Source organism: Triturus cristatus, chromosome 10, assembly GCF_964204655.1.
Source record: "Triturus cristatus chromosome 10, aTriCri1.1, whole genome shotgun sequence".
NCBI classification, from domain to species: Eukaryota; Metazoa; Chordata; class Amphibia; order Caudata; family Salamandridae; genus Triturus; species Triturus cristatus.
The window spans coordinates 1,066,721,131-1,066,734,499 of record NC_140593.1 but is presented as its reverse complement, the minus strand read 5'-3'; the positions used below and the strand labels follow the sequence as shown (position 1 = coordinate 1,066,734,499).

The following is a 13,369-nucleotide window of genomic DNA, read 5'->3' as shown; positions in this document are numbered from 1 at the left end:
TCCCCCTTTCACAATGATTCAGAGGGTTCTTTAGAAGGTGAGACAGGAGATATGTTCACTTGTGTTTTGGCAGTCCCAGGCATGGTTTCCAATGACCTTGGAGCTGGCTTGCAATGTTCCCTTGGTTCTACTCACCTAGGAAGGTCTCTTAAGGGACGTAGATGGAAGGGAGCACCCTCTGGTACTGACAGGCTTTGAGCCTTCTTAACTGGAAGGTATCAGGAGAGCTAGGGAGATGCCAGACCTTTTGGGAAGAGCTGAGGAGCTCCTTGAAGAGTCCTGGGCTCCAGGTACCCACAGTAGATAAAATGAGATATGGAAGTCATAGGTATGTTTGAGAGGGCCTTGGATCCTTTGGAGGCACCTATAGTTGAAGTGGTAAATTATTTATTTGAACAGTTTGATAGACGCCTTAGTTACAAAACGCTTAATTGCTACAGATATGTGGTCTTAGATGGACATGCTTTAGTGAATGACAGGAGCGCTGGGTTAAAGGTAATGGTCTATAGAATTCTTAAGAGTATCAGGTTTAGGAGATCCCCTAAACCTAAGTAGGAGACCCTTTGGGATGTAAAAATAGTCTTGGATTTGTTCCCTTCATGGCCGAGTAATTGATATTTGGATCAGAAGAGACTTTCTATGAAGTTAACTTCTTTGCCCTGTCTAATCAACGTGTGTCGGATGGTAGAGCTTTAGAGGTAAGAAGTAACAGGGTTTATGATGCCTTTGGGGTACATTTTGAGATCATTAGGAGAACTAAAACAATGTCCAACACTATATTTTATTCCAAATTAGATTCTTGCAAGAAGTTGTGTGTGGTAAGGTATAAGAAAGAATAGGAGTCCAGAATGAGCGAGCATCATCCTTATAATTCTGACCAACTTCTCATGTCCTTTGTGAAAACCCTTTCGAGCAGTAACTACTGCAACAATTGCAAAATGGGTTAAGTAGACTATATAGTTAGCTGGTGTCAACCTTCAAATATTTCAAGCTCAATCTTTGAGGGGAGCTTTGACTAGTCAGTCCTTTTAGAAAGGCGGCAGACTACAGGACATTCTTAAGGCAGCTGATTGGTCAAATTCTGCTACCTTTGCAAAACATTACTGTAAGCAGATTGAGCACATGTCGGATATGATTTTGCAGGACTACCAACATGCATAATGGTAGCCTCCGGTCTTGTGATGAAATAGCGATTCTCCAAATAAAATGCCAAGAGAATCGAAATTTCGTGAAAGACACAGTTTTTAAGCATTTTTTGTTGTGTTATGATTAATTGGTTTAGGCGTTTGCTGAGTTGGCATAAGTTGGAGTATTAACATTCCTTTTTACTTTCAGATAATGGCCAATAGATCACTTCTTCTGTGGTGTTCCATCTTCTGGAAGTTTGGCACAGCAAGAGGATTCTTTACCTTCGCTCAGCTCTGAAGTTTTTCGTTATACTAATGTTCTTGTGCTGACACTGGATCCATTTTCTTTGTTAATGCATACATGAGGAATTTGGCTCACATTTCAAAGAGGCAGACTGTTCTGTGTGTGTGCTTATTATATGCCAAGAAGGCTCTGTTCTGAAATTGTTTCTTTGCGATGTATACATTTTAAGTGCTGCATGGAGTGACATTAAAGGAATAATGCATTATGTTAGCATCACTGTCTCTAATGAAATTCAGGTTTTCTTGCCATTTAATTTAGAAAATCGCTATTTCCTTAAAAGCACAACAAAGTTAACGATGTTGAAGACAGGTGATGAGCCGTTGTACCCTGAGCCCCCATTGTGAATAATGATTAAACAGATCTTAGGTACCTCCTAATTGGCATTCTTTATTTAGAGCCTCTCCCTGCATTTTCACATACAGAGGTTTATGGGAGGTAAAATGCAGGTCAATAGGCCAGCATATGGATCCTACTCTTTCTGGACTGATGTGTTAGAACTGAGCCTTCTGTAGGTCATTCTCTTCCTTCTCAGATTTCCTGAAACAGACAGCTGTCAACCTTGGCCACAAATAACCACCAATCACAGTTTTGTGTACTAAATAAATTAGCCCTGGTTCATACTTACCTTAAAAGCGTTATAAATTATTGAATTTTGATCCACATAAGCAGTGATGTTAACAAAAATAGGTTGCACCTATAAAAAAAAGAAAAGAAACTTTTTATTTAGGTTGACTGTGTTCTTGATCTAAACATGATGAAAGCTTATAGCACAATATATGTTTTCGGGAACAGGATGGGGCACTTTCTTGGAGGTAAAATTCTAATGGCCTGGTTTGTCAAGTCTTTCCAGCAGAGATCTGACTTGTATGTAGGAGCCACGCAACTTCAATTTACAAAATCCTAATTTGGAAAGTGAGGATCTGTGTATTCTTCTATGAAAAGAAGTCAGTTATAATTGTAGATTTTCTACCATTTATACAGATTATTGTGAAAGAGAGTAAAGGAGAGGGGAAATGTTGTTACTCCAAGTGCTCCATTCAAATGTGATAAATGCCTACAGTACTATCCCTTGGTGGGTATTCACCAACATTTCCAAATGCTTTCAAACTAAGATTTGCCTTTCAGACACTTCTACCCACTTCTACCCGCTGCTAAATGTACCCCTTGACAATGCAGATGTCAGTGATGCTAATAATGTGGAAAATGTATAGGATACCCCATTTTGTAAGGACGTATGGGTGAATGGAAGTCAACACATGAAAAACTATTTGCCATGTGATAAAAAAAAGAAATGTGAAATCTCACTTTTATCCTAATTCTCCACCTATCAATTTTCCATGACAGGCAATTTTGAAATTGGAAACTACAGTCATAATATAGCATAAGCACCAAAGCATAGTTTTAAATGCAGAGACAAACAAACCCACGCAATATCCTACAAACTTGTAACGAGTGGGTCAACTAATTTCTACAATACTTTTTCACTTGGTCTTTTTTGACATAACAATATGGATTACTAATTTAGAGATGATTCAATAATGCACTCATACTTTCGATGATATGCCTATTTTGGCAATATACATAGTGATTTAGGTATTTAAAAATAATTACTCTTGATTGTATGGTAGATCTGCAGAAAATTGTTTTTCCTTGGCTTTGTATTTCGGTCATACCCTGTCGGCAACTTAAATTTGTGATTTGGAATGTGAGGATTTATCACATCACAAACCCTTGTGAGATTCAAACTTTGGGCATCCATAGAACACTTGTTTACTTTGACTAGTTGGTTGCCTCGAGAAAACTATTGTCCACTGTGAACTAAAAAACTTCAATTTTTCAGAAAAAAGAAAATTCATAAAGCATCTTTTAATGCAGCATCTGTTATGGACTTTCAAGAAAGATGTGAGGGACCAACCATAATGTACTTATAAAACTAATCTATTTATTGCATATTTATTAATACTTTTTTGTTGAAATGGAAAACTGAAAATATTTTTCAAAATATAAAAGAGGATTTTGGTATTTATTTAATGTTGTCCATGGTGCTATTATTTTTTTTTTTTAATTCTATTTGTGTTGTTAAAAATTGGGCTGTCCACATTTTAGTAGGGTTGGGACTGGTTTTGTTTGTCTGTAGCATTTCTGGTTGGTAGGGTTGCTGGCCTTATGTATAGTAACTTTCCAAGCAAAGCAATTGATGTGGGAGAATTATTTTTTCTTACTCCTCTACATAATCCCTAATTAACTTTTATTTTGTATCACAAGTATAAAGATGCAATTGTCCACTCCTCAGGCTTCTTTCAATAAGGTTAGGAGTCACCTACGCACGTGGCATTTCCATCTCCACAGTGAATTGAGTCTTGAAAATCTTTCAAAGTAATCGCTGCTTTCACAAAAATTAGCATTTGGAATGGATGATCTGGCCTTGTTGCAGGCGTCATTGATAAAACAAAGGGTCAGTATCCTCTACTCACAATGCTTTCTTCTCATTTCAAAGGCTGGATTACAACTTGTTAAATTGGGAATCAGAGAAGTTCTTTCAGGTTTTTCTTCTGTTTCTATCTTTAGACAACTGAATAAACAGCTCAATCCTGTCACTCAATCAGCTCTGAAATAGCTCCGTCAAATCACAGATCAGTCAATAGTTATCTAAGGAAGTTAGAGTTGGGAGGTGTGATCGAGCAAAAATCCAGTTCTTACCTTCATAATTTAACCTACTGTAGTACTAACCCACAAAAAATACAAATGTATACAATGAGTTATAAAATAAAAAAAGAAACATTTACCAAAAACTGCAAAGTATAAATAGTAGGTGTTAACTATGTTACATTGACTAATTTAGGCCCATGAATGCTTTAGGTATCACTGTACTCTATTGATAAAATATTTTTTTTTAAAACACTACATTATTAGTTTTATATTTAGAAGACAAAGGAAAGAACAATGCTCCATATGGGTGAAATAAGTTCAAATGTCATTATTTGACATAAAAAATCTAAGCTTACTTTCTGCACACAATTTGTGGGTAGTATTGCCACATCTTTTCTATGGAAATACATCTACATCATTATGAGATTTATAAAAATAGACATCTAAGTAAACTTATTTTTGTCAATGGTAATGCGTGTAAGTTGTTTGCTCGATAAAAAACAATGTAAAATTTGCAAAAATGGCAAAAAAAAAATCTATCTTGTTCATTTTAATAGTGCATAGTATTCAAAAGTAGAAAAGGTGGATGAATACATCCACTCACAAACTAATATTTCTCCCAAATTCGTTGGCTTTGTCAAGGTCGAATGACTAAACCCTTATTTTTTTCCTATACATCCAATTTAAATCTTGTGCTATTCAATAAAGTGCTATTCAGTGAAAAATGTAAGCGATGTAGCCACACAAATGCACTCTGGTATATTGAGTTCTAACTAGAACTTAAAATGGCACTTGAATGCCGGTCATAATAGCTCCCAACAGCATACATATTATAAAATGTTTTCATCATAATTGTATTTGTCATCTACAAAAACCATTCATATACACACTTATTAGAGCTACAAATACCCTAACTCATTATGACATTTGTGCATAGGTATCATCAAATCAAATACAGAGTCATTCTAGCCCCACTATACTTATCCACTGTTAACATGAATCCGGAAGTTCAGAAAATAGACTAAACCTTCATCAGAGTTCAGGTCATCAAGCTTTTTTGTGGATAACATCATTAGATTATAATGAAGGATTCCAGCTGTCTTAGTTTCAACTCCCTGTTTCTTCCTTTAGATTGTTTTCTTAGGGTGCAGCTATCCACAATTTTTGGGTAACCTGTGATCAGAGTCATGGTGTTCTTTAAAAGCTGGGCAACGGGACATATTATCATCGCCATATTTAATTGCCCAAATTTGTTTAGCAATACGTAGGAGTAAATGTCTAATTATACTGTCTACAAAGAAGCAGGCCAAAGGGGCACTGCCATATGTAGACAAAATACATACTTCTTAAACTTAGAAATTATATCAAATCACACTTTTTTTTACATTAATACCTACTTTACATTCACATTTGTTAACTGCACATTTACGCATTTTGTAATGGTGAAAACTCAATGTGTATTTGAACATTCTTTTGAATTGCGTAGAGAGTTTGCTAGTTCATAGATCTCTTACGTTCTCCGCTTTAAGGAAGGACTTACTCTGACCTTAGGAGTGATTTTATTCTTTGAAACTGGATCTGCTGCCAGAATGTATTTATAATTATCCTTAATTTTGGACTGTGGCTCGTGTACTGAGAAAGTAAATGCCTGATTGTAATTTCTCAGATGTGCAACCAACAGAGAAATTATTAGGCACAAGTAGTTTCAGATCTATCTCAGAGATGAGCTTTTTAGTTTTGCTTTTTGAAACATTTAGCAGAATAACCCCGGTCTTTAAACCATTTGGCAACCTCTACTGCTACTGTCATAAAGTAATCAATCCTAGCAGAGTTGTGTTTCAGTCATATAAATTCCTCATTAGAGATGATTGTTGATAGGATTATATATGTGGCAAATATCAGAACACAAGATCAAATAAGAAGCCATAAATTTAAAAGAAAAGCATTTCTAGAATAGGATTTAGCACCTCAAGTTTTACCGTGTGAAGTAATGTCAGCTAGTCATAATGCCACACTTGGCACACCACCTGCATTTCTGGTTGGTGGAATACGTGACAGGAAAAGGCCCCATACCTTGTCAAAACATGTGGTAAACTCCTGGGTAGTCCCAAGCAGCTTGCCATCATCTGTAGAAGGGGGTGGTAATACCAAGTGGTATCAGTAACACTGGGTCCAATATGATCATCCCATTTTTACTGGGTGACTCGAAAATGAGGCGTATGCTGGGGAAAACTGATGAACATGCAGCAGTGCAGTGAACCTCAACTAGTAAATAGATATTCCTCATGGAGCTGGAAGTAGTATGAAGCTAGCTACAAGGGTGATGATAACATTTATATAGTTTCACCAAACCTGTGTAGCCCACAGGAGTCCCTAATATCTGCACTGGAAGGATGACCTAAAGGAATATCTAAATTTGGGCGTAGTCAGTTCCAGCCCTAACTCCCAATGGAAGTATGGGGTTGCTGCAGAGCTAGGGAGAAGTCTCACACTCAGCCACAATGTTTTAGAAGAAGATCCTTCAGTGAATATAGATGCAAATTCCAGAGAAAACTGAGTTTCAACAGATTACTTCCTTATTTTGCCACACTAAAGGGATCCATGTCATCATCTACTTGTCTACTTAGTCTGTTCCTATAAAGCTGCCAGGAGCAGTCAAAGGTAATATTTTCATGTGTTCCGAAGAGCTCGACAATACTGTTGTGGGTTACGGAATGGCAAAACCGTTCTACAACAAAAAATGTAAATCTACAGAGGCCCAAATGAAGGCGATTTCCCACTTCTCTTACAGTTAAAAGGATATTACCCGCCATTGTCTTCTTACCTTCCGGTGCGCCTCTCGTAGCTCAGGTGAACTCTTCACGCTCAGTAAGTGAGTCACAACTTGCCAGCTGTAGAAGAACGGAAACTGCAAAACTTCCAGCGACTCCTCCACTAACTTCCAAGTCCAGCGTAAGCTCCCTGCATGGTCAAAATACAGTGGTCACTCATCAGCTGTACACAAATATACTTTTCTAGTGTGCTAAATGATGCTCCCTTTTTGAAATAAGGCCATATAATGCAAGAAGCATGCAACACTTCAAGTGATAATGCCAGCCCCTGGTAGGTGAAAACAGGAGCAATCTATCGGAAATTGTTCTAATTCAAAAGCACATCTCAAGCATCCAACATACTTTGGTTTTACATCTTCGTAAGCAGACATTTAAATACTCACAGCTAATTATTTTTAGATCACTCCAAAATGGACAAAGTACTGCAGTTAGTATTGTGTTACAGACTACAGTTCTGGAAATCTCCAATTCTCCATGTTCCACAACAGACAATCTCATCTCATCCTGGAGATGACACTGGTCGTCATTGCCTATTCCACCTCAGGCAACACACTGGCACCAATGCAGCGAAAGCAGTGGGTAGGTTCTCAACACTCGCTACCCTTTAAGTTTGCTTGTGCATCCCAGGAAGACCACAGCTACTTAGACTTAGGATTGTCCTTCTACCCGCGCTTTCAAGACTTGGGGACGCACCGAGGTTTGGATTCAATTGATTAGTTAGAACTATTTCCTAAAGTACTGCAAGTTTTTTAGTAGCAATTGCTGTTCCCCATGACGTCCCTCAAGATGGTAGGCAGTGAAGTCAATTGACAGAACCACCCATAGAAGATAAAAAGACTAGCAGTTGGCAGCTTCACATTAAAAGCAACTAAACACTGAAAGGCATCGACAAGCTGAAATCAAATAAAGGTGAGCTCCAATGAGCTAATAGAAACTAGGAAAACAATGCAATGTCTTTCAATGGGGAGCAAAGTCTAAAATGCCCTGTCTTCATCCTCAGGAGAGTTCCATAAAGGCATTAATAGGAGATAAGGCCATTGAGGGTGGGTTGAGCACTCTGTTTTCCACACCTGAAGAACCCCATTGATGTACAACCAGCTCATTGTGCAATAGTGTTATATCTGGGATGAATGGTTCATGAGTTTCTCTCTAATCAATTCATACACAGCATGAGTTTATGAAGTGGTGTTCAGCCTATCCCCTGAGCCCACCTACACTCAAACGTTCTGAACTATTTCAAGTGGAGTAGATGGCATACAGTGCCTCACACACTATTCTATTCTCTGCAATCAGTCATCAACACCTGTGCTATTGCTGACTTCATGTTTCAAGTGCACTGATAAAGCAAAAATATTCCTTAACTGTTTTGAACTCAATCCCAGGAGCGGAATTAAGAACTTCTGCCTCCAAAAAGATACATGATTTATAACAGGAAAGCTTATAATCTAAAACCAAACAAATAATTTCTGAAGAGTAATTTCTCAAAAACTACTAAACGGATTTACACCTAATCACAGAAAGCACAATCTGTGGACCAAGTTCAACTGCCTGTCAAATTTAGTTTAATTCCATTCAGCAGTTTTGCGGTAGTGCTTCTTAATTTCTTAATGAATTTTGTGTTTTGGGCCCCCCTCTGGCTTAGTTGTAGGTGTAGGTCTAGAGAAAGCACTTTTATGATTTGGTGTAAATCCATTCAGTAGTTGCGGAAAGAAAAAACAAATTTGAAGTGTTGGCAGCCATTTTCGGACTCAGACTCCGCCAAGTCCCCAAAGAAAGGGGAAAAAAAAGAGATTGGGGCAGGGTAGGAATACCTTGAACCACTAGGCCTGGTGGATGGGTCATCCCAGGACACCGCCAGGGCCAAAAAGCATTTTTTTCAATTTTGCAACAAAATCAAAGGTGGATCTGCAAATTTATGGGAAAAAAAAAATAAGCACGGTCTCCTGCGCATATTTCTAGTTGAGCCCCCGGGTGGGCCAGGTCCCAGGACACCGCCAGGGCCAAAAAGCATTTTTTTCAATTTTGCAACAAAATCAAAGGTGGATCTGCAAATTTATGGGAAAAAAAAAATAAGCACGGTCTCCTGCGCATATTTCTAGTTGAGCCCCCGGGTGGGCCAGGTCCTGGGGGCATATATAAATATGTAGTTTGGGGAGGGGGGCACATGCAGCCCCCCTTCCCATGGCCGACATCGGCCCGGGAACAGCTACCTCCCTGGGAAAAGGCCATAACAATAAAGGGGAGGGGGGACGCGCAAATCCCCCTCCTGGGCCTATTACGGCCACAGAGACCACTACCTCCCTGAGGTGAGCCCCAATTAAAAAGAGGGGGAGGCGCCGGGCCGTTTTTGGCCCCAGGGCCACCACCTCCTCAGAGCAGACCCTGCAATAAGAAAGGAGGGGGCCACAAACCCCTCCTGGAGCCTTTAATGGCCCTGGAGACCGCCACCCACCAAGGCCGGTTCCCTGTGTCCTGAGGTGCGCCCCCTCGGGACATAGTAGTCTGCTGTCACATGGCAGAGCTATGAAAAGCTCCTGCCAAGTCAGACCAAACAGTAAGTCTGCTCGCAGCAGACAGGGGCAAGGAAACTGCTCACACCTGCTGGGAGCAGACATTTCATCTAATTTCCTGCCTGCTGTCAAACGGGCAGGAAAACAGATAAAAGAATTCCCCCCACAAGCAGGAAGCAGCATTTTTCGCTGCTCCCTGTGTGCTGGCTCCCACTGGAGGCAGGGAGCCGACAGGAACCATGGGGCAATCAGGCTCCCCCACAGTCCCCAACAATACACACTGGGTACCCTGGGTGGGCTCCAGGGAACCCAGCATCAAGTGACTGGGCCCGGGGAAGGGGCCACACGGCCCCCTTCCCTTTTGCAAAGTATAAATTATTTGTTTGTTCCTTGGAGCTCATGGCTTGAGTCATAGACCAATCCTTGCATGCAGAGTCAGACTCCTTACTTGAGTTCTTGGCCTTCGAATTGGCAAAGAGCACGATGGATTCCTCCAAAACACCATAATTTGACTGTTCTTCCAAATTGACACTTTCTTCAATTCACTTTTATTCCATGTCATTTTTATACCTATGCTTTCAGTATGCTTACCTTCTAACAACATGTATATTCTATTTGGTATTCTCTTTTGTGCTATTATTGGGACCAAAGGGAGGGTGTTGGGTGTTTCATGCATGGCCCATTGTTGTTTTCCCTAGGTTAGCCTAATTGTGCATGCTGTAGGCCGCATTTTCCTATGCACACTTTACTATAATAAACACACTTGCTTTTGTACCACATTTTATTTTCGAGCAGAACCTGCATATGTTTTCGTGTTCTTTTCTTTTCCTGGGATTTAGTCTGCACACCATAGACAAGATCAAACAACAATGTCCCTTTTTAAACGGAGTTCCGAAAAACACCACTCCGTAGAGGGGAGTTTTTTTCCTCGGTCTCATTCACCAATGTTAAGTTGGCGAGCGCGTGTGAGGAATATCTTACTCCAGATCACCTTCCGGCCAGATTCCCCAACGCGGGTGGTCCCGGATGACCAAGAATGCTTGTGTTGAGAAACCTTCCGTTCGCATTGAGGAAACTGCCGCTCAATCAATCAGGTATTTGTGAAGCGCCCTACTCACCTGTGAGGGTATCAAGGCTCTTGGGAGGGTGGGGTGGCGGGGAGGTCGTGCAACTCCATCTCACCCAAAGAGCCAGGTCTTGAGGCTCTTCCTGAAGGCTTGCAGAGTGGGTGAACGTTCCAGGTCTTTGCCGGGATGTAGGAGTAGGCTCTTCCACCTGTTCTGGATCTGCAGATGTGGGTTTTTTTGGCAAGGGCGAGGTCGGTGGAACGAAGGCTTCTCTTTGGTGCGTAGAAGGAGAGTCTTTTATTGAGGTCCGGTGTTGTGGAGGGATGTGTAGCTTTGAGTGAGTAGCTTGAAGATCACTCTCTTCTCGACGGGGAGACAGAGGAGGTCTCGTAGGTGCTGTGTGATGTGGTCTTGTCGCGGAATGCAGAGTACAAGTCTGGCAGCGGTGTTCTGGATGGTCTAGAGTTTTCAGAGCAGAGATTTGTTGATTCCGGCGTAGAGGGTGTTTCCCTAGTCCAATCTGCTGGTTATGAGTGCATGGGTGGCGGTCTTTCTGGACTCGGGGGTTCCATTTGAAGGTCTTGCAGAGGATGCGGAGGGTGTTTTAGCACGTGGAGGAGACGGCGTTGATCTGTCCGGTCATGGTGAGGGAGAAGTCTAGTATAATGCCGAGGTTGCAGGCGTGGTCCGTGTGTGTGGGAGGGAGTTGCAGAGGGCGGTGCGCCACAAGGTATTGTCAACATCATATATGAATGGATTGCACACCTTGTGTTAAACCGATGTTCCTTGTATCTTAAATGTCCAAATCCATTTTATGCATGCTTTAACACTGGTGACGTGCTTAGCCCAAACCCATGTATTAACTAAACAACATCAACTTGGGGCTATCTTTTAGCCCCAAAATCAGTGGCACAGCCAATGTTGCATTTGCAAATGTTCTCGTTTCATTAACATTTATACTTCTTTTAATTCCATGTTTCCTCCTCTTTTTCGCTGTACAAAATTCAAATCCACATGCAAGGAAATGCAATTTTCTAGGTAACTCATGTTTAAGTGGGCCATCCGAATCTCTTCTCCAAAAACACATACAAAAGCGAAATTCATCAGAAGCAGTTTATTAACACCCAGTGCATTTCGGGCCTCTGGGGGCCCTTCGTCAGGGGTAACTGAAAATGACAATAGGACATATATTAAAAACCTGCAATGTATGTCCACTCAATCTCATTATACTATGCTTATGGTACAAGTTACACTCCTCTAAATGGGGCACCTTAAACCCTCCATAATATTATCTGCTCTGTTCTAAACCAACTGATTCTTTTCATTAATCAGCATACCTTCACTCTTCCCATAAGTGCGTTGCTCCCAGCCACTTGATCAATTACCTCATTATCCTAATCAACCCCCATCACGTACTTCCATTTTTCTGGTGCAAGACCCTCCCAATACATTATTCACTCATCTCCTACCTCCCCTTACTTAATAGCCCTCGTTCATATCCCTTCATCCCCCTTCCACCCGCTGTCTTCCTTCTTACTCGAGTTGTCAATTATCACACTTTGTAAAGATATCTTGCTGCCTGATTGCTCCTCTCCCCTAACCGGACTCTCACAATCACCCCTCTCACATTACAAACAGCCTAACCTGCTTTCCTTTCTCGCGTACCTGCTGTTAAGTATTCATCCTCCTCACTTCTTGCACCAAAAGAATTTAACTTTGCGTTTACCGCCACCCAAATTTAAACTCGAACACCCTCCCCTCCTCCTTCTACCACGTGACATTTTACACCTGAATCAATCGTCATCGTCAAACCTGCCTAAAGCACTCCAACTCCCATAATGCACTCAGACTACGTGCTCAAAACATTACCCTATTAAACAATTAAATATACTAATGCATATAATGATCAATGCAACTTTGTTACAAATCCGTACCACAGCCACTTTTAAATGTGAACAATATAGATTGATTGTACATTGTCAATTTAAAAAAAAAAAATTCAGTGTTCGTCTGACTTCCAGAAACTAATAATAAGCATGCTTGATGAACTATGTTGTTCCGCCCTGCATGGGAAAAGCGATAACGTTTTTTAAATGTTCTATTTTTAACTTATTCTTTTGTATGGGGTGCATACAAAAGAATAAGTTAAAAATAGAACATTTAAAAAACGTTATCGCTTTTCCCATGCAGGGCGGAACAACATAGTTCATCAAGCATGCTTATTATTAGTTTCTGGAAGTCAGACGAACACTGAATTTTTTTTTTTAAATTGACAATGTACAATCAATCTATATTGTTCACATTTAAAAGTGGCTGTGGTACGGATTTGTAACAAAGTTGCATTGATCATTATATGCATTAGTATATTTAATTGTTTAACAGGGTAATGTTTTGAGCACGTAGTCTGAGTGCATTATGGGAGTTGGAGTGCTTTAGGTAGGCTTGACGATGACGATTGATTCAGGTGTAAAATGTCACGTGGTAGAAGGGGGAGGGGAGGATGTTCGAGTTTAAATTTGGGTGGCGGTAAACGCAAAGTTGAATTCTTTTGGTGCATGAAGTGAGGAGAATGAATACTTAACAGCAGGTACGCTAGAAAGGAAAGCAGGTTAGGCTATTTGTAAGGTGAGAGGGGTGATTGTGAGAGTCCGGTTAGGGGAGAGGAGCAATCAGGCAGCAAGATATCTTTACAAAGTGTGATAATTGACAACTCGAGTAAGAAGGAAGACAGCGGGGTGGAAAGGAGTAAGAAAGGGGTTGAAGGGATATGAACGAGGGCTATTAAGTAAGGGGAGGTAGGAGACGAGTGAATAATGTATTGGGAGGGTCTTGCACCAGAAAAATGGAAGTACGTGATGGGGGTTGATTAAGATAATGAGGT

The 13,369-nt window shown here is 40.5% G+C and overlaps 1 protein-coding gene and 1 long non-coding RNA gene across 2 annotated transcripts in view; one reads left to right on the top strand and one right to left on the bottom strand.

The window, feature by feature from the left end:
• Nucleotides 1–13,369, bottom strand: part of LOC146796571 (uncharacterized) — a 464,924-nt gene that overhangs the window by 344,985 nt on the left and 106,570 nt on the right. The window contains exons 4-5 of the mRNA XM_085629207.1: nt 6,905–7,037; nt 2,057–2,125 (exon numbers count right to left, since the gene is read on the bottom strand). Coding sequence (XP_085485333.1) covers nt 2,057–2,125; nt 6,905–7,037 — 202 coding nt within the window. The remainder of the gene's footprint in view (nt 1–2,056; nt 2,126–6,904; nt 7,038–13,369) is intronic.
• The window catches only part of LOC146796572 (uncharacterized), a 64,215-nt gene continuing 63,888 nt past the window's right edge, over nt 13,043–13,369 (top strand). Inside the window, exon 1 of the long non-coding RNA XR_014969638.1 lies at nt 13,043–13,075. This is a non-coding gene — a long non-coding RNA (uncharacterized LOC146796572). The remainder of the gene's footprint in view (nt 13,076–13,369) is intronic.